This window comes from Corvus kubaryi, unplaced genomic scaffold (genome assembly GCF_017639235.1).
Source record: "Corvus kubaryi isolate FWS band 111438036 unplaced genomic scaffold, C.kubaryi_AGA036_p1.0 37382, whole genome shotgun sequence".
Taxonomy (NCBI): domain Eukaryota; kingdom Metazoa; phylum Chordata; class Aves; order Passeriformes; family Corvidae; genus Corvus; species Corvus kubaryi.
In genome coordinates, this window is record NW_024581124.1 from 7,439,131 (window position 1) to 7,465,178 (window position 26,048).

Sequence of the window (26,048 nt, forward strand, 5' to 3'; positions counted from 1 at the left end):
TTTTTTTTTTTGAGGGGAGAAGGGGAAGAGAGAGGGAATCCTCAGATCAGCAAGTCAAATAATTCACTACTCTCCCCTTTGATAGAAAACGCATCAATTTCCCCACCTCCCCACACCGCTGTTGCTGCATTATCTGTATGAGCCAGGCATTGGCAAGGAGACGGGGGGAAAACGACAGGACATTGTACGAGAATTTAATGAAGTGGCTCCAAATATTGTATCAAAATAAATGAAGTGAATAATGCAGGAGCTCATTCCAGGTCCTTTCTAAGACAATAACTATTGTGTGAGCAGCACATCCGAGGAGATGGGATGGCTGAGTGAATACAAAGGTGCCACTCCGGCACATTACAGAGCAGGGAACAATGGGCAGCCTCAATTGCTATATTTAATTTCAGTAATTCGTTGAGGCCAGACACTCAGGAAGAAAAGAGCAGGTGGTAAAAGGGGAGGAGGAGGAATTATCAGCCCTTCTGATCTCAGTTAACGATTTGCCTCTGCTTAGGGTGGAGGAGAGGGGGCTGGTCACAGCCCTGCACCGTGGAACTCCTGAGTAGCCCAGGGTGAGTCCCCGGTGCCAGCCGGGGAGGGACACACCGGCCTGGCACTGCCACTCACCCCTCTCGGCCTTTCCTCAGCAATATCCGCAGCAGCCCGTGTCCATCTGCCCCGGGGCTGCCCCTCCGGGCTGCGCCTCCTGCTCGGGGCCGGGGGCAGCCGCACTGACCCGGGCCGGGCCCAGCAGAGCCCTCGGAGCGGGGCACGGACGGGCTCTGCCCGCTCTGGCGATGCCGATGTGGCTCTGATGGATGCCCCGAGGGCACAGGGGCACGGATGGGCTCTGCCCGCTCTGGCTCTGCCCGCTCTGGCGATGCCGATGTGGCTGTGGTGGATGCCCCGAGGGCGCAGGGGAGCGCTCCCCTGGTGACACAGGGACCCCCGTGCGACACGGAGCGGAGCGGGCACCAGGCACGGACGGGCTCCCGCAGGACTGCCCTGCCGGCCCTGCCAGCAGCTGGGACGCGCTCGCTGCTCCCTGAACCTTTTGAGCTCCTCTCTGTGCGTGAAGAGCACTCTCACCAGGAGCGGCACTGCCTTTCTGGGGACAGCGCTGAACACTCAGAACACGCACGGTGCTGTCCCAGCTCTCCTTCAAGCTTCCTTTAGCCCTGTCCCTGCGCCCCGAAACGTGAGAGGGCTCCCAGCTGCCCTTGTTTGGGTCACCGTCTGCAGAGGCCACTGTCACCCACAGCAGCGCCGGCTGTGACAGCCAGGAGCAGTGACAACAGAAACCCAGGTGGGGAACCAGCAGCAAAAACCAGCAGAGCTCTTACGTTGCTTGTAAACGCTCCATGTGCCTCTGCTCTAATTTTGTCTAATTCTCTGTTCCCCAGGTCTGGCGGGGAGAAAACAAATGGTTGGCACTTCCCCACTCCCTCCAGCTCTGCCACCCACAGCTCCGAGGCATCCTTCCCTCCTCAGAGACACATCCTGCACCCATCGTGCTGTCCATCAAGCCTCTCCTAACCCAACTGCAATTCCCTGACAGCTTTACTTGCAAATTCCCTCTCGGCACAGCTCATGCTAAGAACCTTAATATTCCTGCAGATTCAGAAAGGGGATTTCCAACAAGCATTAGGAAAATTAAACTTCTCAAGAGCTGTCTCAATCTGACAAGCTATTTCTGGCTCTTTAAAGTACAGTTAAGTGAAAATACTAAAATGGGGAATGGGGGAGCTGTAGTAAGCAAGCAATGAATTAGAGCCAGAAACGGGGACAGGCGACTCTGGATGTACCTAAGGCACCCATATATGTCTATACATCCACAGAAACACTTGAGTATGTATTGCTTAAGGCTTCCTGCTGCCTTGGAATAGAAAATCATCATCTCCCACCCCTTGCCTCCATCCAAAGCCACAGCAGCTGATGACACTAATGAGCATGAGGGGCATTTCCCCATGAGATTTGTGCTATGCATGACCCAGAGCTCCCTTGGGCAGCAACTTCCCACCCAGGACCTGGACTCTGGCGACAGGAGACAGGGAGGGCACAGCCCAGGCCCTCCCCAGGCTGGGCCGGGTGCATCACAAAGCCCAGAGACTTGTGTGTCCTGCAGTTCCCTTCCCAACAGGGCAGGCTCCAAAGTGCCCCCGAGTCCCAGCTCAGCCATCCCTGTCCCCTTGTGCTCCTTTCTCCCCCCTCTGCTGCTTTCCCTTTCTCCATCCCCTTCAGAGCTCCCAAGCCCACACCCCAAAGGGAGGAGAGGCTGTTTATAGCCCAGGTCACTGCAGGGGAGGGTGAGAAGCTGAACCAGGTTTTCAAGATGTAAGGGTGTGACTCTGAAGGAGGAGATGATGTTATTTTCTTTAGGAGCATCAGACTGGCAAAATGTAGCTGTTTGCAAATTTTTCAGTACTCTGGCCTGACTCTTGCTCTAAAACCTGGAAATTTCCCCTGGTTTAAGGCCTGATTTGGGTAATGATGCTCAGCTTGTCTGTCTGTCCTCCCTCTCCACTCCTGCTTTGCAGCAATCATCCCGAGCAGCCTCACAAATCACATGACAATTGGGTTCAAAGAGCACCCCCTGCAATTAAAGTCCCTCCTCATGGGTGCAGTGGGAGTGGGGGACACCAGCTCTGCAGAAGATGAGGGGACAAAACAATTAGCAGAAATTATTAAAACCCCATGGCTCTTCAGGGGCTGGGGTGATTGTGCAAGGACTGTGCAGTGAGATGAAAAAATCCTTCTGAGCTTGCATTTGCAGCCTGCCAAAAATGCCTCTCCACCTGCATGAGCTGCTCTTGCAAAGACACGTTACTGAGTGCTGTACTCAAGTCAAGGCTGCGTAGAGAGCTTGGCACAGAGCAAGCCCTGATCAACAGATGGGATTTTTCACTATTGCAAACTATTTTGCAGGCTGATACCACTTATTTAAGGGAGAAACACGAGGGAATGCTTTGACCTTGGTATCCTAAGGGGCAGAACAGGAGGGAATGCCAAATGCAAAAAGCAGAGCTATTGATTAGGCCTCAGAGAGGGGACTGATGGGAGAAAGCTGTAAAAAGTTATTAATGGCCAAGAGGAGTACAGTGATTGAGGGGTTTGGCTTGATGACAACAGGGTAGAAAATCTGTGTCCACAGTCATCAGACAAAGGATTTGCTGAAGAAATAGGAAGGCATGAGGTACAACTGTACTGGTGGTGAGTTCTTCAAGGATACAGATCATCCTGGGCTGGGCACATCCAGGGTGTGCTGACCGAAGAAGCAGTGCTCAGGGAGAGTGAAGGACAGCCTTCTTTCTTCTGTCCTTATTTCTCCTCCTCTCTGCTCATCTGCGCTTACTGAGCTCAGGAAAATGCTGAAAATGGGACTCAGTCATCTTTGCAGTCTCATATCATCAGGGCTGAGTGGTGAAGCTCCTTGAATTGGTTTTTATGTCATTAGTGTATTAACTGACTGTAGGAAATGCTAATTTAATTACTAGAAACACAGGCCTGAACATGAGTAAGCACAGTCCCTGTTACACTTCAAAGCTGCAGCGTTCTGGTGCTGGGGACACCAACCTGGGCACTGCCAGGTGCCACGGAGTTCTGCTACCCAGCCAGGGTCAGCTCAGCAGGGACCAGAGCTGGAGCAGGGGCTGTGGCTGCAGGAGGGAGCACAACAGGAGGCCTCATCTGCACCCACAGCAGCAAGGAGCCAGCGAGTTCGGGGCTGGTGCAAACCAACGTGACTCGGGGCATTCGTGTCCCTGCAGGCTCTCCCCGCTGCTCTGAGGAGATGGTGGCAGGAACCTGTCGCTGTAATCCACCAGCCACCGTCGCAGTGTGATGGGGGTTTCCTAATGAGCATTGGCAGTACACACAAACAGAGCAGCACTGCTGCTTCTCCAGCCATTAATATTACATTCGTGGGCTGCCTCATTTGCTGTTCCTCACGGAGCTGGAGCAGGGAGCCTGCATAATGAAGGATTTGTTGACAGAGGTCTTCCTATCCCATCAGCAAAAAGGTAGAAAATGATCCTGTTTCAGGCACGCTTGCTTGACTCGTGTGACCTTGGCCCTTCTGATGCTCCTGAGGATGGAACAGGACCAGGTGCTCTGCTCTCCTCAGGCCATTAGCGCTGCCAGTTCTGAACTTCACACACTTAAAGCTTTCACCAAGAAGCCCAACAGCACATCGCTGATTTCACAGGGAAGGAACGTTATTTATGCATGAGGAAGGTGATGGGTGTTGGAAGCCAAACAACCGTTCAGAAAGGTGCTTAAGCATATGGCTGGGGTAGGTGCACAAGCAGGGCCCACCTGGGAGTTTTCAAACAGAAATGAACTGGAAGCAGAACGCAAATTCTGTCTCCTCAGCACTTTGCAGGTGATATCCTGACTTGGTTTAGAGCTCTCTTGTCCTCAGGGGACAGCTCAAGCTGCAGCCAGACACAGCAGTGAGGAATGGCTCGTGCTGTGTGGGGAGCTCAGGCTGGCACTGTCCTGCAGAACACACCTCTCCTTCTCCTTACAGGTCCCTCACCCTGGGAATGTCTGATGGGGACGGCTGGCAGTAGGACAGCTCCGATTTTTGGTGGCAGGCATTGTACTGCTGGCAGTAAGATGTGTGGCTGCACTGCTCCAAGGCTGTGCAGGGATGGGCTCTGGTACCACAATAAACATGTAGAAATATGTGACAGAGTTCCTGGGCTTTCAGGACTAAATGAATTAATCTCTGGGAGGTTTTTTAAATGCTTGAGGCATTTTCTAAACGCACCACTTGGCAGTGATAGCTCCTTCCCTGAGCTAATTCCTCAGTGATGTTTGCTGGACTTCGATCAATACAAGCGTGAGTCCAGCCAGCACTCCCTCCTCAGTAACACATGTGAAAGGCTCTTCCAAGCTGTGGTACACGAGTCCTTTAGCTCTCACTAAGGAGCTTCCACAGCAGAACAGCCCTCAGGCCACAGGAGACTGAGAACTGGCAGTCTTGGAGAAACTGAACATACAGAGAGCTGAACTAAAGTGTCTCCAGTGTGCTCATTTCATTTACATTCCATTCATTATGGAAACGAGGTGTGAAAGTAGTTTCTGGAGCTACTTAGTGCAGGCTGCACACAGATTTAATACCTATTCTGGTTTTTCAAGTCACTTACCTCCAGAGAAGCCTTGTTTCAAACCAATTATTTAGCTGCATTGCTGAGACTTTGAATTCACTGGTGTATTAATGCAGCTGGGTCTAAACCACCATATATTTAAGACTGCTGAAGGGGAAGCTTTTAAAATGAAGGAAGAGAGTAAAGAACCACCTTACCTGATTTATAGGACCATCAAATTTCTACTCCTGATTGTATTCATGCATGAAGTCTCTAAAAAGAACCAAACTGTATCACGTAAGTTTTCTTTTTTTTTTAAACATGCCTCTATCAGTCTACTCACAGGAAGAAAGACTCAAACATGAAAATAAGAGGCAACTGCAAAGAAGAAAACAATAAGGTAATTAATAACTCTCACAGGACACTGCTTGCTGTCAGCAGGGCTCTTTATCAGGTACAAGAGATTGCCAACTGGAGCCACAGCTGGAAAACACTGTGTGTATGTACATCTAAACACCATCACTGCTTTAATGGTGGGGAATAGAATTTAGGCCCCTCGTTTGCCAGTTGGGATCTCAGCTGATTGCCTGAAGCACAAATTTCCTCCCCTGGGATGCTCCAAGGTGCAGGTGGTTTTGCTTGGAAGTGTGGGCCCATAAAGGGAATGTACACAAACAGCCCCTCCCAACAGATACATACATGCAAAAACCTCTACAGGAAGTTGATTTATTCTGCTATTAGCAGATTAATTAAGAGTGTTCACTTGCATACAGATGGCCACAACTCCCTCTCAGGATCCTGCACAGTGGGGTTTTGCCATAGATTTGCAGTGACTCTGGGCAAATCACTGCACCCTGGGGTTCCCCACGTCAGTAAGGAACACACCCTGCTCAGAGCTCTGTGGGATCCATGGGAGAAGAGCACTCTAAACACTGTGCATTATTTACAGCACTGCCCTAGGGATAATAGCAAGTTCCAGCTGCAGGGGACACAGGGACCTCTGAGCAAGCAGACAGGCACAGATCTGTGTGTCAGGATCCCCAGCACTGGAGCTAGCAGCTGTGTGTCCTCGGAGAACATTCCTGTGGTTTGTGCCACCAGAGCAACTTGCTGTTAGTTCCTCCTGTTCCCCAGAGGCAGCTGATGCAGGAATCTGGATTTTCCAGGGCAGCCCGTGGGCAGAGCAGTTGGGACAGGCTGCTCCCAGCATGGCTTGGACCTGCTCCTCCCAAGGAGGGAGATGGGCCATGCAGTGCCGCGTTGGAAAGGCAACCTTGCACTCACACCTCTGCTCTGCTGGGCTCCAGAGAGACCTGGGCACTCTCAGCCCGACTGCCTCACTGCACACACCACGTAGTGATGTGCAAAAAGCACCCAAAATAGCCCCAGAGTTGGAGGCAAGGCTGGGCTGGAAGGTGGCTGGACCTGCGCGGAGGCTGCCACGCTTTGCTGCAGCACCAAGGCTGCTTCCCTCACCTGAGAGCTCACCCAGAGCTTGTCTGGACCCTGCACTGTCCTGTCCTCAGGGCTGCACCTCGTCCTGCACTGTGCTGCTGCTGCTGCACCTCGTCCTGCACTGGGTCATCCAAGCCTTGAGCACAGGTGCTGAAAGAAACCAAAGACCATCTCATCTCCAAAGTATTGGGCACATTTGCTCTATTTACTCACTCTCCTAAAACTGCCTTAAAAGGTGTTTAGCCAAATGTGGATCTTCCCAAGAGAAGAAAACCAGAGCTCAAACCCAGAAACTCACATTTTTGGGCTTTCAGGCTAGAAATACAGCATGTGGATTTATCTGCAAATAGTTTCAACTCTTGGAAGGGTGACTTGGTTGCACGGACATTTGTAGCATAACACGTTGTTGGAGCTGTGTGTTCTGCCCCACCATGGCACAGTGTAAAACTCCGTGAGGGGATTGTGCCATGAGCGTTCCTGGATTCATCAAAGGACACAGCTCCGTATTGCTGCCAGGCTCTTGCAGGGTAAACCTTCTGACAGTGAAAGGAAAGAGGCATTCAGAGTAGGAAAAAAGATGAAGCCACTAAAATGCAAATTTTATTCACAGTTGGCATGTTTATAAATATATATATTACATTCTTACAATCTACAGTACATTCTAAATATAGAGGGATTCAATCTAAGTGTTTGTGGGAGGGCGGGCGTGTATTAAACTGAGCAACCTAGATTCAAGGATGGAAGACTTAACAAAAAGGGGGCAAGGACTTACTCCAGAAAATAAAGGAAAACTTGAAATATTTGTATATATAAAATCCATTACCTGGATTTTAGTTAGTGCTTTGGCACTTTGTCACTGGCCATTGGAGACTGCTGTTGGACCTCACAGGAAATGTCATGGTTTGAGGGCTGGAGGGCACGTCAGGTTGGAAGGGTAATCACTGAAATCCTACCATATGTACATCCTTATCAGAAGAAAACAAAAGATTATCATCACCCCTGGGAGAAACCAATGTTATCTGCTGAGTCTGGCTGTGCAGGGTTCAATGTTGGATGTGCAGCTCTCCCCTGTGACCTCCCAGTGCCCTCTAAACGTGCTGGGCAGGGGGCTAAAGAGGGGGGAAGCACAAGAAACTGAACAACCCTACCTCCCCTAGGGGAGGGGATGCACAAAGAGGCAGCTGCTGGTGGTGTCCCGCTCAGCACAAGTGGCCCTGAGCCCAGGGACAGTGGCCAGCTTTGGGAAATGACAGCATGGACAGCCAGGACAGTGTGGTACCAGCAGGGCTGTGCTTGGCAGGAGCCAAGGAGGAGTGAGTGTGCACGGGAGGGGAGGGAAGGAACCACAGCTTCCAAGGCTGCCTGATCCTGGTGAGTGCCCTCAGGATACCAGATGGGGGTCCAGGGAAATGGCTGGGAATACAAATTCAGAACAGGACAGTCAAATAAAGTGGGCTTTTAAAAATAGCTCATTCTCTCAAACTTTCCAAAACAGACCTTCCTTAATACGAGTGATGTTCTGAGTATAGATTATATCCTCTCCTATTTTACAAATTAAGAAATACCGAAAATTGGCTGGCAAAGTTTATTACCTTGGCATCTACTTAAAAAGAATTTCAGTTTGAACTGTATATGTGTATCCATTGTCAGTGCTTGGGAGGCAAACATGCTGGTTTGTAAACAGCCCAGTTATCCTCTATCCCCTCCAGATTCTTTGGAAACTCATGACTCCTCAGCTCTGGGAGCTGCTTCGTTCACACTGTTGGTTTTTGTCAGCTTTAAATTAATGTTCCTGGATGAATATTCTCTGCACGTGGCTCGAACGCCATGCTCCCTTCATGGATCTATTTATTCTGAGACCAATCTTTTGCTTTTAACCAAAGCTTGCAATATTGAACAGTAGAGCTGTGTGAGCTTTGTAATATCCAAACTGCACTGGAGTTTGTTATATTTATTGATTTCCTGGGAAAGCTCAGAGAATGAGACCGTATTATTTTTCTAAGTTCTTTTTTCATCTTACCGTGTATCAAAAAACCACACACATCTCTCACTTCCATCTCTGAGCACAGAGAAGACTTGAATTTTAAGAGCTGTCCAGGATCTCTGCTCTCCCAGCTGCTTTTGGGCGGCTTCTTGGGGCTCCACTGAGTTATTATCCACCAGCTGATTCTTGTTAGAATACAACATTTTGCCCCACTACCCAAAATTAAAGGCAGAAGGTGAATGAAAAACAAACAAACAAACAAACCAAACAAAAAAAGTCTTTCGTGTCTCATTACGCATTCTCGTGTAATCTCTCCATATAGTTTTTAAGTTCTTTGCACTCCCCCAGGTCCATATCCTGGCAGACCCATTTAATGTCATCCTCATTACTCATCAAGATTGAGTTGACAGTTGGACACCCATCATCAGAGGAGATGGTGGTGAAGGTGGTGAATTTAACCCGTTTCCTCTTAGAGGTAGGAGAGGTGGTTGGTTCACTTTTCTGTTCTTTCCCTTCAGTGAATGTGGACTCAGGAGACCTGAAAGATTGTCCATTGATATTTTTGGTGGCAGTTGTGCTGAGGAGGTATTTGCTCTCCTCATAGTCCACTCCTCTGTCGATGGCTGTGATACGTTCATCTTGTTGGGATGAGAAATTTATGTGATTCTCCAGGAGTTCTGTCCTGTTGCTCAGCCCAACCCAGTCATGAGAGTGGCTCATGCCCTCCTGCTCTTCGAAGGGAACTTGTTTGTTTCTGTACTTCAAAGCAAAGGTGACACAGTTGATGAGGAACACCAGGATCGCCAGGCAGAAGACCCCCAGCAGAGCATACATCCCGATCTCCAGGTCACTGAGGCCCCGGGGTGTTTGCACCAGGTCGTTCTCCTCCGAGTCTCCGTTGTCTCTTGGCAGATCCACCTGTGCAGGGAAGCTCGTGAAGTCTATGGGCAGGTTCTGGCTGTCATCATCCAGGAGGCTCTCTCTGTCTTCTTTCCTGCTCAGAATAGACCTGTGCGTGGTGGTGCCCCTGCCCTGCTCGTGGCCCATGGAGGAGCTGTAGTACTGCCCATCCCCTCTTTCCTGCCAGGGGTTTTTCTGGCGCCGGTCGCTGGCGTGGTTTTCCAGGTGGACACCAACACCCCTGTGCTTGCTGTCACTGATGTTCGGGTTGGCATCACTCTGCCCAAACTTCACTTTAATGCTGCCACTCCCAACAGCCAGGATGCTCTTCCTTTTGGATTTCTGGCATGATTCACTGATCACCATCTCCACCTTCACCAGGGTCCCCTGGCCCTCGGTCTCAGCAGCAATCACAGGCCACCTGAATTTGGGGTCATGGTGGATGGAGACCACCTTCTCATCCAGCGAGGTGGCTGACAGGGAGAAGTCTTTGGAGTCATAAATATCCAGGGGCATGACAGATCCATCACTGAACTGGATCCAGCAGCTGATGGCTGCCTCCTGTAATACGTAAGACAAATATGCACACACTCAGAATGATCACTGAGGGAAACGTGCTCCATTCTGGTCTATTCCCTCCTCCTCACAAGATCCATGTACCATTAGTAATCAGAAAAGAAATAAATAGGAAGAGCAGTGAAATTAGTATCTTGCCAAGATGTGAAGAGAAATACTAGTCTAAAACACTCGTTGATAATAACATTTGTTTCCACAAAGGTGCTTAAAGGAGCTGTATCCCCTGGGCTCTGCAGAATCCACTTCAGCACCATAATTAATTGCATGTCAGGAAGCATTACCAGTGACTGAGATCATTTACTGTTGTATATTTAAATAAAAAACCCCAATGTTATTTCTAAACTACTTAAAAGACAAAGTCTCCTCTTATTACACAAAACACACGTTGAAAGACAGCTAATATAGCAAACAGGCCCATACATGACTCCATACCATCACTCCTTGGTTTCTGTCTCTCAAATTAAATTAGCAGATTGTGTAAGCAGAGGAAACCCATCAGTTGCTTCTTTAGGAAATGGCCAGGGTAATTTTTACGCTTGTTAGCAATTAAAAGCAAGACAATAATAAAGTTTAATCTTGTGTCACAGCAATGCAGATTGTGTACTCCAGTGTGCGTGGAGGCTTTCTCTGAATGCAAATGAATCCGACCTGGGTACCAATTCTGGAACAAATGTGCCTAATGGTGCAGCCTTCCTGGGATCCTTGACTTCTGGCTTCTAACTTGAAACATTTTAAAGTATTTTTAAATTTCAGAAAACATGTCCTCACCCATTTCTGAAAATCAGGCTCTCTAAGGACTCTCAAATGGCTACTGAAAATTGTTGTGCTATCTGACAAAATCTTTGTATTCCTACATTGATCATTTGCAGACAAAATTCAGGTTGCTCTCCTGCAATCTCATTCCTGCTTCTGATGGTCTGACTCGCCCTGGTTTGGTGGGCATATCTGCACCTTAGTAGACACTGGAGAATCCCCACCAGACAGACTCCTGGCTCCATCAGTGGATTCTCTACTGTCTGAAATGGGCTTTTGGTCAGAGTTGGGATCACCTTGCTCTGACAGTCTGCCAGACAGACAGACATCCAGCCAACAAATTAACTTGTGAAAACCATGAATATAAAAGTCCTGTTTCTTTAAATAAGCAGTTTTCCATACAGACAGTATTTACATTCTAACTCCACATATGTATAGAGAACAAATACATATGATTACCCTTTAAATTGTTCCTAGCACAAAGTCATTCACCTGCTCAGAGCATGGAGAATAAGCTTCCAGTCTTTTGGGATTGTATCATGCATAATCTACTGGCCTGATTCCGAAATCCTCAGAGCCACGGAGCTCCCCCTGCTTCAATGGGAGATTTGCCTCTGTCTCTTTCAGGACAGAGCCCTAAGACTTTGCTGACACTGTCATAAATCCCGGCTTTGTGTTTATTAATCTTTGGATGTTTCTTGAAGGCTGCATAGAATTTGTGTCATCAGCTCTCATCCTCCCACTGTGTTGCTTAAAGCTGCATAATCATTTAATCATTTTGCAGTGCTTTGCTTATAGGGACTGTGCTCTGAAAATCATGTCCTGAGCAACAGAGGGACCCAGCTGCCTTCCAAACCAGAGTCAGCCCTTCCAGAGAGGAGGGCACACAACTCCCTCTCTGGTTTAGTGTGGATCCAGTGCTGCCCTGACTGCACCCCTGCATCCAGGGAAGGACCTGTCCAGACTCCATTTCTGGGAACTGAAATGCCAGAGCAGTGGGACTGACTGCCATCAGCGCCTGCTCCTGGGCTGGACTCAGGGCACCCTGTGTAACTCCCCATGTCAGCAGTGGATTAGCTTACTGGCCTTCCCTCAACCTGCCTGGCATCGATTCCTGGGCTCCTGGAACACTATGGGAGCCTGATTTTTATCACCCCATAAAGACAGCAGCTCTGCATTATTTCTCATCCTGCATCCCAAGGATAAGACTCTGTGATGAATTAGAGCACCTCAACAGTTGGCCAGACTTCAAATGTGCATGCCATGATCATTTACCTTTAAAGCTCAGAACATGCTTAAGTGTTAAGAGCCCCGTGCATCCTTGATGAAAGTCCCAGACTGATGGATTTGGGTTGGAAAAGAAGTTTAAATTTCAAATGTATACAGAAGCACAAGGACAAATACCAAGCAGGGACTGATGAGGACATGGCAAAGTCCAAAAGCCCTTGGTAACTGTTGGTTCCTAATAAAGGAACTAAGAGTAATAAGGGGGAAAAAATGGTTTATGAAATCATGAATCAGGAAATGAGTCAGTGATGCTGATTCACATTCTAGTAATGAATCAGAATGAAAGGGATGTTCCCTGACTTCTTAAAGTGCTCACAGGAAGTAACTAAAGGAAGAAGAGTTGGGCACAACACAGATCACTTTCTCATGTAAAGATGGAATTAAAGGGTTGATTTGGATATCTGTGGTGAGAGGTTGAACATGGCAGGATGTCCTGGAATGTGGTAGGTGCTGGATGGGACAGAAAAGGGGGGTGTGGGTGTGTGCAAGGGGACTGCTGGTGCTCAATTCTGACACATCACTGAGTTGCCTGTGTTATTTATGGGATCAGCCATGACAGGAGGGGTGTTTGGTGCCTGGGGCTGTTTAAACACAGTGCCCTTTTTGTGAGATCTTTGTTTTTCTGTTTAGGGCCCTTGGTGGCCTTCGGGGAAGTCCCATAAGCAGAAGTTTCATTAGCACACTATTAGTAAAAATCTGCTTGGTTGCAGCAGCTGGAAATGTCAGCTGCAATGACTCAGAGCAGGGTCCTTCCCACAGCCCAGCACCAGTACCTGCTTTGGGGACTGGAGCAGCTCTTGTGCTACAGCTGTAGCAAAGACGGCCCTGTTGCTTCCCGGGCTGAGCTGCAGAGAGAGGGACAGTCCTGTCACCAGCTGCACTCCCAGGTCAGTTATTGTCACCTTTTCGTCCAGGACTGTCACTGTCTTCTCAGCCAAGATGGCATCTGAAAGCGGGGACAGTATCTGAGAAGAAAAACTGAAGTTAGCAACAGCCATTCTGTACATAAAATACCACACAGAACTGTGCTGACAAGGGATGTTTATGGTCATGGGAAGAATTTCACACAGCAGACACTATTAAAATATGATTAAAAAGGGCTACTCATATTCTTTAACTCTTCTGCAATCATAGGGGCCTTGTAACACCTTTCACCTATGCAACTGTAATCAGATGTGCCACTCACCTCTGCAATGTGCCAACTACATCTGCTTCAGGTGTAGTAACAAGCTGTAAATGTAATCTTCATGTGAAATTTAAGTATTTTATTAATCCTCATGTTTTGAGGTACCATAAATAAAATGCAGTCTGTAAATTTATCTAAAGTCCATTGAATAAACTGTATTTATTTCTATCCTATGGAAAGAAAGGGTAATGTATTGCTACAATAACCTCTCATGGTACTGAATACAAAATTGACAGAGAAAATTTGTTTTGGTTAAGAAAATACACACAGAGGTCAGTGCAGTGATACATGACATCCAAAGACGCTCATTAGCAAGCGAGTTGAATTTAATGATCCATACAGGGTACAGAGCATTTTTAAAGCAGCTTATAAGAGGTGTTCTTTAAAGACAACTTGCTCTCAGCTTTTTACCCTTGGATTTTTCTTTGCACAGTTTTGTGTGCACTGGTTGGAGCATTGTAAGTTCCAGAGCTTTAGAAAGGCATTCAGAAAATCTTTACAGATTTTGCAGGAAGAATCCAATTTCTGCAGCCTCGACAACCTCGGTATCGACAGGTGTGCTGGTTGTTTCTGCTTTGACACTTTGGGATGATAAGCATGTTTGGAGAGAGAGATTTTTTTCCCTGTTCTAATGTTTGTTAACATGTTTTCTACTTCAGTATCACTGAAACAATCTCTCTCTCCCCATCTCCTTTTCCTTTTCTTTTAATTAATATTATATTCCAGTCTCACTTCCTTAACCAGCTCTAGTTAATTTTCACTTTACTCTTTGCTCTGTCAGTGTAGGCTGGGAGAAGACTGAGCTGTTCCACCAGCTGCATGCCTTGTGATAACCCTTATCCTGGCTCCAGCTTCGAAAGCAGCCTTAGACAAAAATAATCAGAAAAAGCCTCCCAATATACAGGTTGGATAAAATTAAATAAAACTGTGATCTACTATACTTTGGGGCACAAGATAAGGAGAGAAAACTATCTCCTCCATGTCCTCTAGCTCTTGCTGCAATTCTTTTGCATTCAAAAATCGTTGGCTCCAGGTTTTGTTGTTAATGCTGGATCACCCCATGCCCAGGGAGGAACAGAACACATCAGTGATTTCCTTACCTGAATCGTGGTCATTCCAAGCTCCAGCCCAACCAGAACCTGCCCGTCCTGCAGCCTGGCGATCCTCGGCTCCTCCACCTGCATGAAGTCCCTGACGAGGTCGGTGATGTCCAGCTGCCAGTCGGAGCCCAGCAGGAAGCTCAGCGGGGCCCCAGGCTCCGGGGCCTCAGCCACGAACTGCGTGAGCACCCTGACCATGGCGTGCTGGTACTGCAGGGTGCAGCCCCTGCCCCTGCGCTCATCCTCATCCTCGTCGTCGCTGTCCCTGGCCGGCCTGCCGGGACAACAGCAGGGAGAAGTGAAACTGTGTTGGGAGAGCCTGGAACAGGAGAGCTGCTGCTGACCTAAGTCTGCAGCCTGGCTGTGGGACCAAGCTGCTTCCTTCAGGTTCTCCCACTTTTATCCTGTTTCCCTTGTTCATAACTCCAGGACAGCACTTGAGATCACCAACTGGCCTCCCAGCTTTGCTACCACACTGTCCCCCCCAAATATCTTCCATTATTTTCCATGTCAAGTCCTTGCTTTCCGGACGTTCACACTTCTTTTCTTTCTGGATCTTCCCATAAACATCTTTGTGTTGCCATGGAAATCTCCTCTGCACCTACACACACATCCCTCTCTGTACAGTACAATTTGAAATCACATCTCCACCAAAATGTCTTTGCTCTGGTACTAACAGAAACCTGTCACAAATGCCTTCATTTGCAGGTGGGAATACCAAGTACCTACTCTATCAATTCGTTTCTCTTGTTCTTAATAACACTGACAACAGATGCAGACAGTTCTGACCTGCTTCATCCATCCTCTGTTCTGTGGGCACTGGCAGAGTCTGAAAGCTCTGTCCTGACTCTGGGACTCTGATCACTGCCATGGGACCCTACAGGGATCTGAAACAGGTATGTGCTAATTGTGACCACTGACAATGGATCCATGAACTGCCAGGACCTGTGAACAGGCTGGAGACTGACCAGCCTTGCCAGAGCTGGTTCCTGCTGATGTCTCCTTGCTGTCTCGTGCCTGATCCTGCCTAACTTGACCAATTGGCTCTTCCCATCTCAGTCCTTAGTGCTACAAAAGGAAATTGATTTCCAATATAGGTTCGTGCAGCCTGCAGTTTCCATTTCCCTTAGAAGTCCAGTGCAGGAGCCTACTGAATAAATGTCTGGTGACCTTCAAATTTACAGCAGAATTGCATTAAGGCCAAATGAGCATGTTCAGATCCACTGGCCCTGACAGGTCCCTGGCAAGTGCACAGCCCAGAATGAACATCCTCTAATGAAACCTACCTCTTATTAGAGATGATGGGGACTCTCCACCCCTTGATCTGATTTAGTTCTGTGTCAGAGACCTCTATCTGCAGCGGGAGACGAGGAATCCAGACTGTCATTTCTAAAGGGGCACTCAGATGCTGGTAAGTAAAATTAACTATGACATTCACTTTGCCTTTCATTTCCTTCCCATTGACAAAGACATAGTCACATCTGTCAGAAACCTGGAAATAAAAAGGAGAAGGAAAAAAAATTAATGAGTCTCTTCATGAATTATAAAGTTCACTACATGCTGGGTAAGTGAGTAGGAGGAAGAGAAAGGATCTAGGTTTAAACTAGCTCCAGGTTCAGAGGACAACTAGGACTAACGAGAAAGGTGCCTGGTGTGCCCTTCATAGCCTGTATAATTCAGCATCGTTTTAACAGGCTGGCTTTTCCTGCTATAAACAGTTCTAGTATAATTTAAGATAAGAGAACAGCTTTTTTTTTTTGTCCTTAATTCCCACTCCAACCGTAGGACAGATCTAGTAAAATGGCAGGGACAGAAGATTCCTCTCCTCTCCCCAAAGCTCAGCCAGACTTCCCAGTCCTCCTGCTCTCCTGTGTGCAGCCCAAGGAGCCCCACTCACCTGGAGCAGGAAGAGGTAACTGAACTGAGAAGGGGCTGACCTTTCTAATCAACCCCAGAATGGGACAGAGTTCTTCACGAGTCCTGCCACAGGTACCGGGGAATAGAAGGTCACAACCAAAAGGAATCCCAGGGAAGAGCTCACTGATGCCCAGGGCTGTCCACTGGGCCCAAACAGCTTCCTCCCTGCTGCCAGCCTGGCAGAGGCCTTACACAACTCTGGAGCAGAGCTCAAGCCAGTCCTGATGTCACTTTATTTATTACCTGCAGCTCTGGACATCAATATTGCAGAGAGTTAGTAAATCTCACTCGAGCAATTTAACAGTTACTGCAAGGATCTAGGTGAGCTGACAGGACCTGTTCATTACAGTTAGTTAAAATATATGAGTAAATGTGCACGTCAAATAATTTATTAACTACCACTTTACCGTGCTGATGATCTGAAGGAATGATCTATTAGAACCCTGAACTCTTTTCACAATCCATTACCAGCCAGCCCTTCTATTCCATTCCATCAATGTGTTTAATATTTCTCACTCTGGAATGTATAGTCTCATCCTCATCTGAATTTAATGCCATTTTCTACTTTTCTGTTTAAATGCTAAATGAATTTAAATCATATTTAAATATCACCAGCTTTTGTAGGATAATTTGCATTCCTGATATTATTATCTTTAAACAACAACACCCCCCTCCCAGACAGATCCACAGTGAATGCATTTCCATCCTGGCTTGTCTGAGCCTAGGTAACACACCAAGAAAAGGTTATCATGGCTTTTGCAATGTCTCCTTCCCAAGCAAAGTCTGCTTTAAGGTCAAACTCCTGTAGTTGCTGTCGGTTTCAGCAGGAAAGTAAGGAGTTTGTTTAGAAGCAGATTTATGGGTTTGGGGATTGTCTCGTGTAAGCCTGTTTTACATCAGCTCCTAACAGCTCCTGTCAGGATCCAATCTCAGTGTGTTGCCCAGCAGGAAAACCCAGCTGCTGTCAAAAACCCCTCAAAACATGAGGGGAGGAGCTCAGCGCAGGCAACTGAGCACAGACACGTCCCAGGCTGGCTGGGGCCTCGGGCACTGATGTTACATCCACTCCCCACAGTGCTGATCCCAACTGGCCTGGGACTTGGCAAAACTCCAGAGAAGCTCGATGTGAGCCTGCAGGAATGGCTGCAGGGGAGGCTGGAAGCACAAGCACATCCCCTTGGGGGAGCAGCATGTCTGGGCCACAGCACCAGAGCACACATTCCTGTTTCTTGCAGGAGCCACACTACTGTGAGTGGGATATTTTCAGGGCAAGAACTGCACCGTGCTTCCCTCCTGCAGTGTGCGATAGCCTGTCCGACAGGCAGGAGGGGAGAAGACCTTCAGGCAGTGCCTGGCACATCTGCTCCTTCTCCCACCTTGCTTCTCGCTAAATGGAAATCGTCTGCTGCTTGCTGGCACGGTGCTTATCCCTGTTGCCTTTTTGTATTTTAAGTGCTGTTCTCACACCAGACAAGTCTCTTATGTGCTAATGAGCTCTGTCTGCTGCTTTGTGCCTTCCCCACTTCCCCTGAGACACCAGTGGGGAGAGAAACTGGGCAGAGCCTCAGAGTGCTGATTTCCACCTGCGAGGCAATAGATAAAGCTGGAGACAGAGTGGCCCCGAGGTCACACCAGCCCAGGGGCTGATGGCCCTGGGCTCCTGCACTCGCCCTTGTGCTCTGCAGGCTGGACCAGGGGCACAAAGGAATGCTCTGAACACCAGGATTTTCCTGGGTAGCACTTGGGTAAGAGCTTGCCACCTCTGCTTCCAGCTACCAACACCTCACATTGGTCAATCTTAGCTAATTAACACATTAGACCATTAAACGTGATAAACCTAGGACTGAAGTCTTAAGGCACTTAGGGACTGAAACACTTCCCAGTGACTGAGGGCAGCAGGTAAGCTTTTGTGCCTGGCAGCAGAGAAATCAGAGCTGAGCTTCCAAACCACCGTGTGGAGCCGCTGGGCCTTGCAGGTCCCTTTCGTGTCCCCTGCATGTCCCTTCCACATCCCTTCCACGTCCCCTGCATATCCCCAGCATGTCCCTTCCATGTCCCTTCCATGTCCCCTGCCTGTCCCCGTGTATCCCCTGCGTGTTCCCTGCTCTGCACTCGGCCAGGGCTGCTGGCAGGGCACCTGCCAAACCTCTCCTGGCCTGGGTAAGGCTCTGCTGTCTGAACAGTCACTTTTGAAGCACACACACACAGTGCAGGTGGGATTTTGCTGCTGTTTTTATTATCTGTGAGCATGTAAAGAGCAGCCCAGCACACAGAACTCAACACACACTCTCCCAGGCACAGAGATAACAGCTGAATTATGCTAGTTAGAGATGGGAATCAGACTCTCAGATTTGGAATCCATTAATACTCAAGCAATAACAAGACAAAGAAAATTTGGCAGGCAAACAGACCTCGATTCCAACTTTATCAGGGTTTACTGCACAACTAGAGTTAAAAAAGAATCCATCCCTAAAAGACTACTACATGAATGATTAAATAAATACATACCTTATGCCTTCAAGATTATGATTTATAAAACAAACTGACGGTCAGGAAAAAAATGGCTATGCTTGGGATACCCGCCTGTGCCTGTTTCCCTGGCTGTAAGAGAAGTCGGCAACAACTATGAGCTCATTCAGTTCCCAGCCAGCCCTTCACTGTTGGGATGAATAAGCATCACTGTTCTGCTGCAGTTTGCATGCAGTCCTAACAGAGCAACATCAAAACATGGGGCAAAGTACAGTACATTTTCATAAATCAGGCCAGCACATTCAGAAACAGGTCATCAATAGACAGGCAGATTAGCCATGCCCGTGTTCCTGCAGACACATCCGAACCATTCATCTTCCAGCACAGAGAAGGGATAAAAAGATGGGGGGGGGAGAAGAAAAATCGAGCTTCTCTGTCTCTTCTGAGATTGTGTTTTCCAAGCTGTTTATTGGGAAAGAGGGAGTATCTTGTGCAGCGAGTTTGCTGGGCCTCAGCTGAGCCTCTGCAGGACAAACATGCACGGGAGGAAGGGCTGTCCCAGGCAGTGGCAGCTGGCACTCTGGGGACTGTCCCCACAGCTGGCACGGGCCCTGGGGCCTCTCTCATGGCTTCTCCCAGTGATGCTGATGGGAAGAGCCCAGGGAGGCTTCGGCTACCACAGCCCCTTCTGAGCCTGCATTTCCCTTCCCAGCCTGCAAAGGATTCCAGCTCCTCAGCCGGGCAGGCAGCTCCTTTCCTTCAGCATTAATTCATATAAAGGGGCTTGGAGTGCCGCCAGCCCCTGCCCAGCACGCTGGCCTCACCACGGCTGTGCTTGCAGAGCATCCAAGCAGCGCACAAAGGCACCAGGGAGCCCTGCACATGCCCTGGGAGTGCCCGGCAGAGTGGGGCTGCAGCAGCCTGGGCACACAACAGAGATCCCAGCCAGCCAGCAAACACTGTCTGAAACGCAACAGCAGCTACAAAGGGACTGGAGCAAGGTGGGTGATTTGTGGGGAAAACCAAGCTGTTTGCTTTCCAAAATCCAGGGACTCCCTCCCATCTCTCATTTCCCCCTCCTGCTTTTGAGTTTTGGTATCTCAGGGACGGCAACTCCAGTTTTCAGTAAAGGTGAGAACGGCTCAAGAGAGAAAGAGTAGATTTTCTTTTACTGCTAATGTACTGCTGGAATACATCTCTGTGTTGTGGCCACCGTGATTCAAGGACATTATAATGCCATTAAACCCTTCTGGTGCTGTGCTCCCTTGCTAAAGCTTTTCTAGGCTTTGTGTCACTGGAGCTTTTCACACAACTACACTGAGCTGACTTCCATTAATTAAGCGAGGCTGTACTTAGCGTTCACAAGATGCTCCAGAAATTCTCTCGGTACAGGGCTTTTATCTCTTGAGGGACTGAGGTTTGAATGGCCTTTTTCGGGCATGAACTTGGTAGGTTATAAAAGTGCTTTGGGTTTCTTTTGGCTCCTGCAGGTCCCCCTCTTTTTCTGACATCAGTGAACAGCTAAGACAGCTGCCTCTGAGTCACACACACACATCTAATCACTGAGTGCCAGGCACCGAGGGCAGAGGTCCGTCCCACACTGCCAGCACAGCACAGAGGCAGGAATTACATTTCCAAGTGCCCCACGCCCATACCAGACACGCAGCTTCTGGCAAGCTGGATGTGGAGTTCAATCATCAGTGCTACAAAAAAAATGTGCGGAGTGGAGCATTTCAGATGTGCTCAGCACTGAATTCAAACCCCCAGTCCCATTGTCAGCAAAGGGAAGAGAGCGAAGTCACTGCTGCTTCCTCCTGCAGCTCCTCGTGCAAATCTGCAGCGCCCGGCCCCACGTGCAGCTCTGTACTTTGGGTGCCCCCAAACCGAGCCCAAAGCTCAGCTGGCAGCCCTGCAGCTGTGCAGAGGATGCTGCTGTGCCACTCCAACACAGAGCCCTTCCCTGGCAAACACAAGGAGGGCATTGCTGGTCCAAGGCACTTCTTTTTTACATTACCTCTAAAAGGCTGATTGTGCTGTTTGAACAGGGGTCATCTCTGTCCTCTAAAACTCCCCACCTTCTGTACACTCTTGGGGTAGGATCACAAACCAGAGGAATTAGCTTTTAGTAATTTCTCTATTTTATTTCACTGTTTGCTACATTATCTGTGGAAGAACACACTAAACTCTTGGAAGCAGGACTTCAGCCAGCCCAGGGAGAACGTGGCAAGAAGCAATAAAGCTGCTCACAAATCCCACACGGTCCCTGTCACACCGACCTCCTGCATCCATGTCTCCAGTGAACATTGTTCCCATCCCTTTCCTAAAAGGATTTTACTGCTTTTCCCACTGCCCTGGTGTGCAGGCTGTCTGTGGGAGATCTGAATTTGTGGCTGACTATTCCTCTGGTCCCATAAATCCTGCGTTAGCTTTGCGCTGAAGAGAATCCAAAGACACAGTGGGAGGGAGGGAAGGGGAATGTACATCATAACTCCCAGAAGAGGTACTCAGCATTTCACTGTCAGCTCTCAGGAATAACTGTAGCAGTCTTTCCCCACCTCATTATCATTATTAAATTCCCATGGGATAACAGTAAAGCCCTCACAGGAGACTGCTTTTCTGCTGCAGTAATTCTGCTGGAACTCCTACGAAGTCTTTGAAAATAAGATGTACCTTGAGCAGTTTAGGTCTCTACATTTCAAGGGTGGCCAGTTAGGAAGGTAAGCCTCTGATATTTCCACATAAAAATCTGTATTTGGGAATCACTCTGCCCCCATCCATGTTGCTGTAAATGATCCTTCCCCCACACCAGCACTCTCTGTATGTAACATACACTTCAAACACAGCCCTGCCACCTTGGCAAGCTCATGGGATCTCTCCTGATTTAGCACCGCACACATTTTCCTTGGTCTACCAGCATAAATGGGGATATTTAGTAACGTAAGTTATGATAATGAGCCCTGCCTAAATCACTGCTGTCAGAAGAAGAATGGGGGAGTCTCTTCTAACCATTAAAAATGAATGAGGAGAGAAATAAATAAGCAAAAGCAGCTCATTTGAGCTATAAAAGACTTGAGAACACAAGCTGTGTACCAAGGTACAAAAGGATGAGGCCATTATTAGCTCTGTAAGTCACTTATAAATGACTCAGGGGAGGCGGAGTCACCTTTAATCACCCGCGCTTAACCCGAGGTGCGAGATCGTTCTGAGATAGCTGAACCCAGCCTGAAATGATGCGAGGCACAGATAAATAACTCTGATGAGGCTGCAGCACAGGGGTGGATCGGCCCTAAGCCCACTGTAGGTCTCGAGAAGGGCCCTGTCCCAGTCTGGGGTTCCTGAGGAGTGTGAGGATCAGGAATCACCAGATCGATGGCAGCAGCAGATCTGTAAAACCACCCCGGATGCTGCTGGAATCAGGAGCAACCACTGAACAGCTGCTCTGGAGGCATAATTACAGCACCTCCTGTGCTGCAGAGAAAGATCTTCATTTTCTTCCCCAGAAAGAAGCAGTAAATGCAAATGGCACCGCACCAGGTTTAGGGATGCTCCTCCTGCTCCTTGGCTGCTCAGGGACTCTGCAGGTTCAGCATCCCAGGCTGGGCTGCTCCACAGCTGCTGAGAGAAGGATGACCTGGCCTGAGCCCTGGTGACTGGATTCCAGACAGACTTCAAACCCAGCCTCACCTGGATCAAAGCTTTCCCCATTTGGGGAGATTTACACTGAATAAGGTCTTCTTAATTTTAAATATTTTGAATTTTAACTGTGAGGGTTGAAGTACCTGCTGAAATCTGAAAATACCCTTTCAAAGGTGATAAATATTAGAACAAGAGGGAATGGTTTTAAACTGCAAGAGGGCATGATTAAATTAGATATTAGGGAGAAATTCTTTACTCTGAGGGTGGGCAGGCCCTGGCACAGGGTGCCCAGAGCAGCTGTGGCTGCCCCTGGATCCCTGGAGTGTCCAAGGCCAGGCTGGACATTGGGGCTGGGAGCAACCGGGGACAGTGGAAAGTTGAACCTTGATGATGTGCCTCCCAGCCCAACCCATTCTCTGATCCTATGACATGATGAGCTGTCTCCTCAAGACTTTCCAGCTTGTCATCCTTTCCAGCTGCTTCCCTGCTCTGTGCAGAAGGACCTTGCCTTTTTTAGAGGAGGGTCAAGTGACACATCTGGACTCTGCAGGTTCAGAAAAACCAGAGGGTGCTCTGAATTTGGAAAGTCCACACCTTCGAAGTGTCAGCACCTTTCTGCAGTGGTTTTCCTATCGCAGCATGACACCAAACAATACTGCACCCACGGCTGTATCTGCTTTTCCTACCCAGAGACAAACATCTCCCTTCGTTTTTAAGGGTCTTGTTTCCTGCCAGGCTTTCCACAGTGTCCTGATGGAAGCCCACCTAGCGCTGCTACAAACAGATACTAGCAGAGACCTGTGCACATGAAAAATGTTTTCTACTGCACTAATCCACCTGAAGCATCTCGCAGAGCATATTGATTAAGAGAGCTCTGATAGCAATTAATTTCTAAGAAATATTTTAGTTTGTTCTGCAGCTTTGTGGCAAACATCAATGTGTTATCCTCAGCCAAATACACCCGAGTGAAATACGCAATGGGGCATTTTAAAAGGCCTTACAATTCTGGGCAAACATCCAATTGTAGCTGCAAGTGTAATAGTTCCTTTGTGATCCAACACAACGCCCGCAGTGTGTTGGTGTTACCAACTGAAAAATCCCCTCATTAACAGCCTCTCCTCAGGAATCACCTTTTGCTTTGTAAAATCAAGACCTGGTGGATAAAACTTCAGTGGGTTTTTCCCTTCTGTTTCTTTTGCCCCCCTTTCCACTACTACAAACAGTCAATTTCTCGCTGTGCCGTGGATTTGCACAGATTTTATACATTTTTCGGGGTTGCAGTGAGAGAAGAGCAGCTCCTGCCCAGCCCTTTGTGAACACATCATTAATCTCTGTACACTCTGTCCTCACCTGTGATTTATTTCTGTCTGTGGGCTGCCTTTAAAGAGCTTGTCCCCACTGACTACTGAGCTCAGGCCAGCCAGGGGCCACCTGATGTGCTGAGTGTCCCCTCTGCCATGGGACTGGCAGTCGAGCTGCCTGGAGGATGAATGCTGCATTTCAGCAGGGCTTTCAAGACACCTACATTTACTTTCATTTTTGGGTCACGAAATTCAGTTTCATTTCAATTTCAAATGATTAAAATTATGTAAAAATACATAACATCAAGGGAAAAGTTATTTTAAAATGAAAAAATCAAAACATTTCATTTTGGAAATGTCACAACAAGTTGTTTCCTTGACACAACAGGAACCTGGTAGCATCCTTTTCTTCTTTTGTTTTCTGTCAGAAATGAAATTCCAGAGAAATTAGCATCATTTCATGAAGCTGCTTTACAGGACTACAAATTCTGGCTGAATAAACTCTGCCAAATTTTCCCCAATAAGGCTTAATCAACTGGGGCCACAAATCAAAACAAAATCATCACGATGAAACTCTGTTCAATTAAAATCCAATCACACAGAATCCGTGGTACCTTTGGCACAATGAACAGTGCTACTCCCACGTGCAGGAGGGGAAGTAAAGGCACAGAACAACCTTTCCAAAAGCCCAGGATTGATTCCCAGCTCCCTCACACACTTACTAGATGGCTGTGTGTAATTTATTGAGATCAATACTCCCAAGGATACTGAAGTGTTAACTCCCACTGAACTCCAGGGGAGTTTGGTGGTTAAACCTCCCTAAGAATCCGGCCTTTAATCTCCCTTTGATGTATTTGTAAAACAAGGATCCTATCCCCCTTGCTTCACAGGGATTTTGCAAAGCCTAATCTGTAAGAAACAAGGAAGAGCTCAGGTGCTGGAGTTACACAACTGCACCTTGCTGTTGATTAACATTTATGTGCAGCTCTTCGGGCCAGCCCTTCCCCTCCTCACCTGCAGCAGCCGCTCCTGGCCCCGCCGAGGGCAGGGGCAGCTCTGGGGTGCAGCTCTGTCCCTGCCAAGCAGGGCACGCACAGAGAATTCAAACGGCCTCATTCACTGCTGCTGCTCCCCGCTCCTCTGCAGCCAGAGCCATCCCTCATTTGCTCTTGGCTGGGCTGCAATTCCTGCTTTCCAGCTGGAAAAGGAGGTGGCGACTTCCTGCCCACCTGCTGCTCGGGATGCTCAGCGAGCGGCGATGCTGCCAGCACGGGATGAGCACAGCACCGAGACGGCTCCGTGTCCGATCCTGTAAATCAGCGGGACGGGGCTGGCAGCAGAGCCTCAGACAGGCAGGCACTGTCTCATGAGCTGCCAGAAAGCTGCTGGACTCAGCCCACCTCGTGCGGGAGATTTTAGGAGCCACAATTGTTTGTAATCAATGTGAGAACGCTTTCTTGCTCCTGTTAATTAAGTTACATCTTCCTCTTTCTCTCTCGATCTGGAAACCACGAGCACTCTGTGTCACTCACTGCAGCCATCCGAGTGAAGCAGGAGAAGAACGAGAAACACAGCCAGCACCCCAAGCTTTTCCTCACTAAACTGAGAATGGCATTACTGCCCTCCCTCCAGGAAAGCCTAAAGAGGAGCAATGACAACAGAACAACTTTGCTTCGCACTCGTGAAAAGGAGGCTGCTCACTTGTCTCTGGGTAATGAGTACCTGATGGCCAAGGGAAGCAGAGCTGATGAACAATGTGACAAATCCTACGGACTAAACCAGGCTGCAAAGGGGACAGTCAAACTTCCAGATCCATCAGGTCCAGTCAGTGAAGCACCAATGGGGAGAGGAGGGTAATTAAGACACACAGAGAGCTTGGAATAGCCGGCTCTAGGGGCTGTCATCCCGTGTGTGAGACCCCTGCCCTCGGGAGCAGCCGGGAGCAAAATGCCTGCAATACCCGTCTGACCAAAGGAAAGTGTTTCCTGCAATTCCTGTGCTCTCCCAGGGCAGCTGAAGGACCTTAGGAATTGCTGAATCTGCCCAAAAGCAGAGCAGTCCCAGTGCTGCCTGGCTGTCCCAGCAGGCTGGGGCTGGAGCGCTCCCACAGCACACGGGCACCGGGAGCTCAGACCCAGACTGTGGCCAAATCCCACGCCTAAAGCTTCACAGGACATCTGTGACCCAGCCAAGAACTGAAACCCCAAATCCCAGGGCTCTCCTCCCAACAGGGCCCTGTTACTCCAGCCCGGGGCAGACCCTGCTCTAACAGAATCACAGAGTATCCTGGACTGGAAGGCACCCACAGGGATCACCAAGCACAGCTCCTGGCCTTGCACAGGACAGCCCCAAGAAGCCCAGAGAAGGGTTCCCCTGGCCCCACCACCTGTGGGAGCACCAGGC

The 26,048-nt window shown here is 48.6% G+C and overlaps 1 protein-coding gene across 1 annotated transcript in view; it reads right to left on the reverse strand.

Annotated features, from left to right (window-relative positions):
• Window positions 1-7,114: 7,114 nt before the first annotated feature.
• Window positions 7,115-26,048, reverse strand: part of TMEM132D (transmembrane protein 132D) — a 207,199-nt gene continuing 188,265 nt past the window's right edge. The window contains exons 6-9 of the mRNA XM_042034985.1: window positions 15,609-15,814; window positions 14,323-14,596; window positions 12,810-13,001; window positions 7,115-9,981 (exon numbers count right to left, since the gene is read on the reverse strand). Coding sequence (XP_041890919.1) covers window positions 8,812-9,981; window positions 12,810-13,001; window positions 14,323-14,596; window positions 15,609-15,814 — 1,842 coding nt within the window. The 3' untranslated portion in view covers window positions 7,115-8,811. The remainder of the gene's footprint in view (window positions 9,982-12,809; window positions 13,002-14,322; window positions 14,597-15,608; window positions 15,815-26,048) is intronic.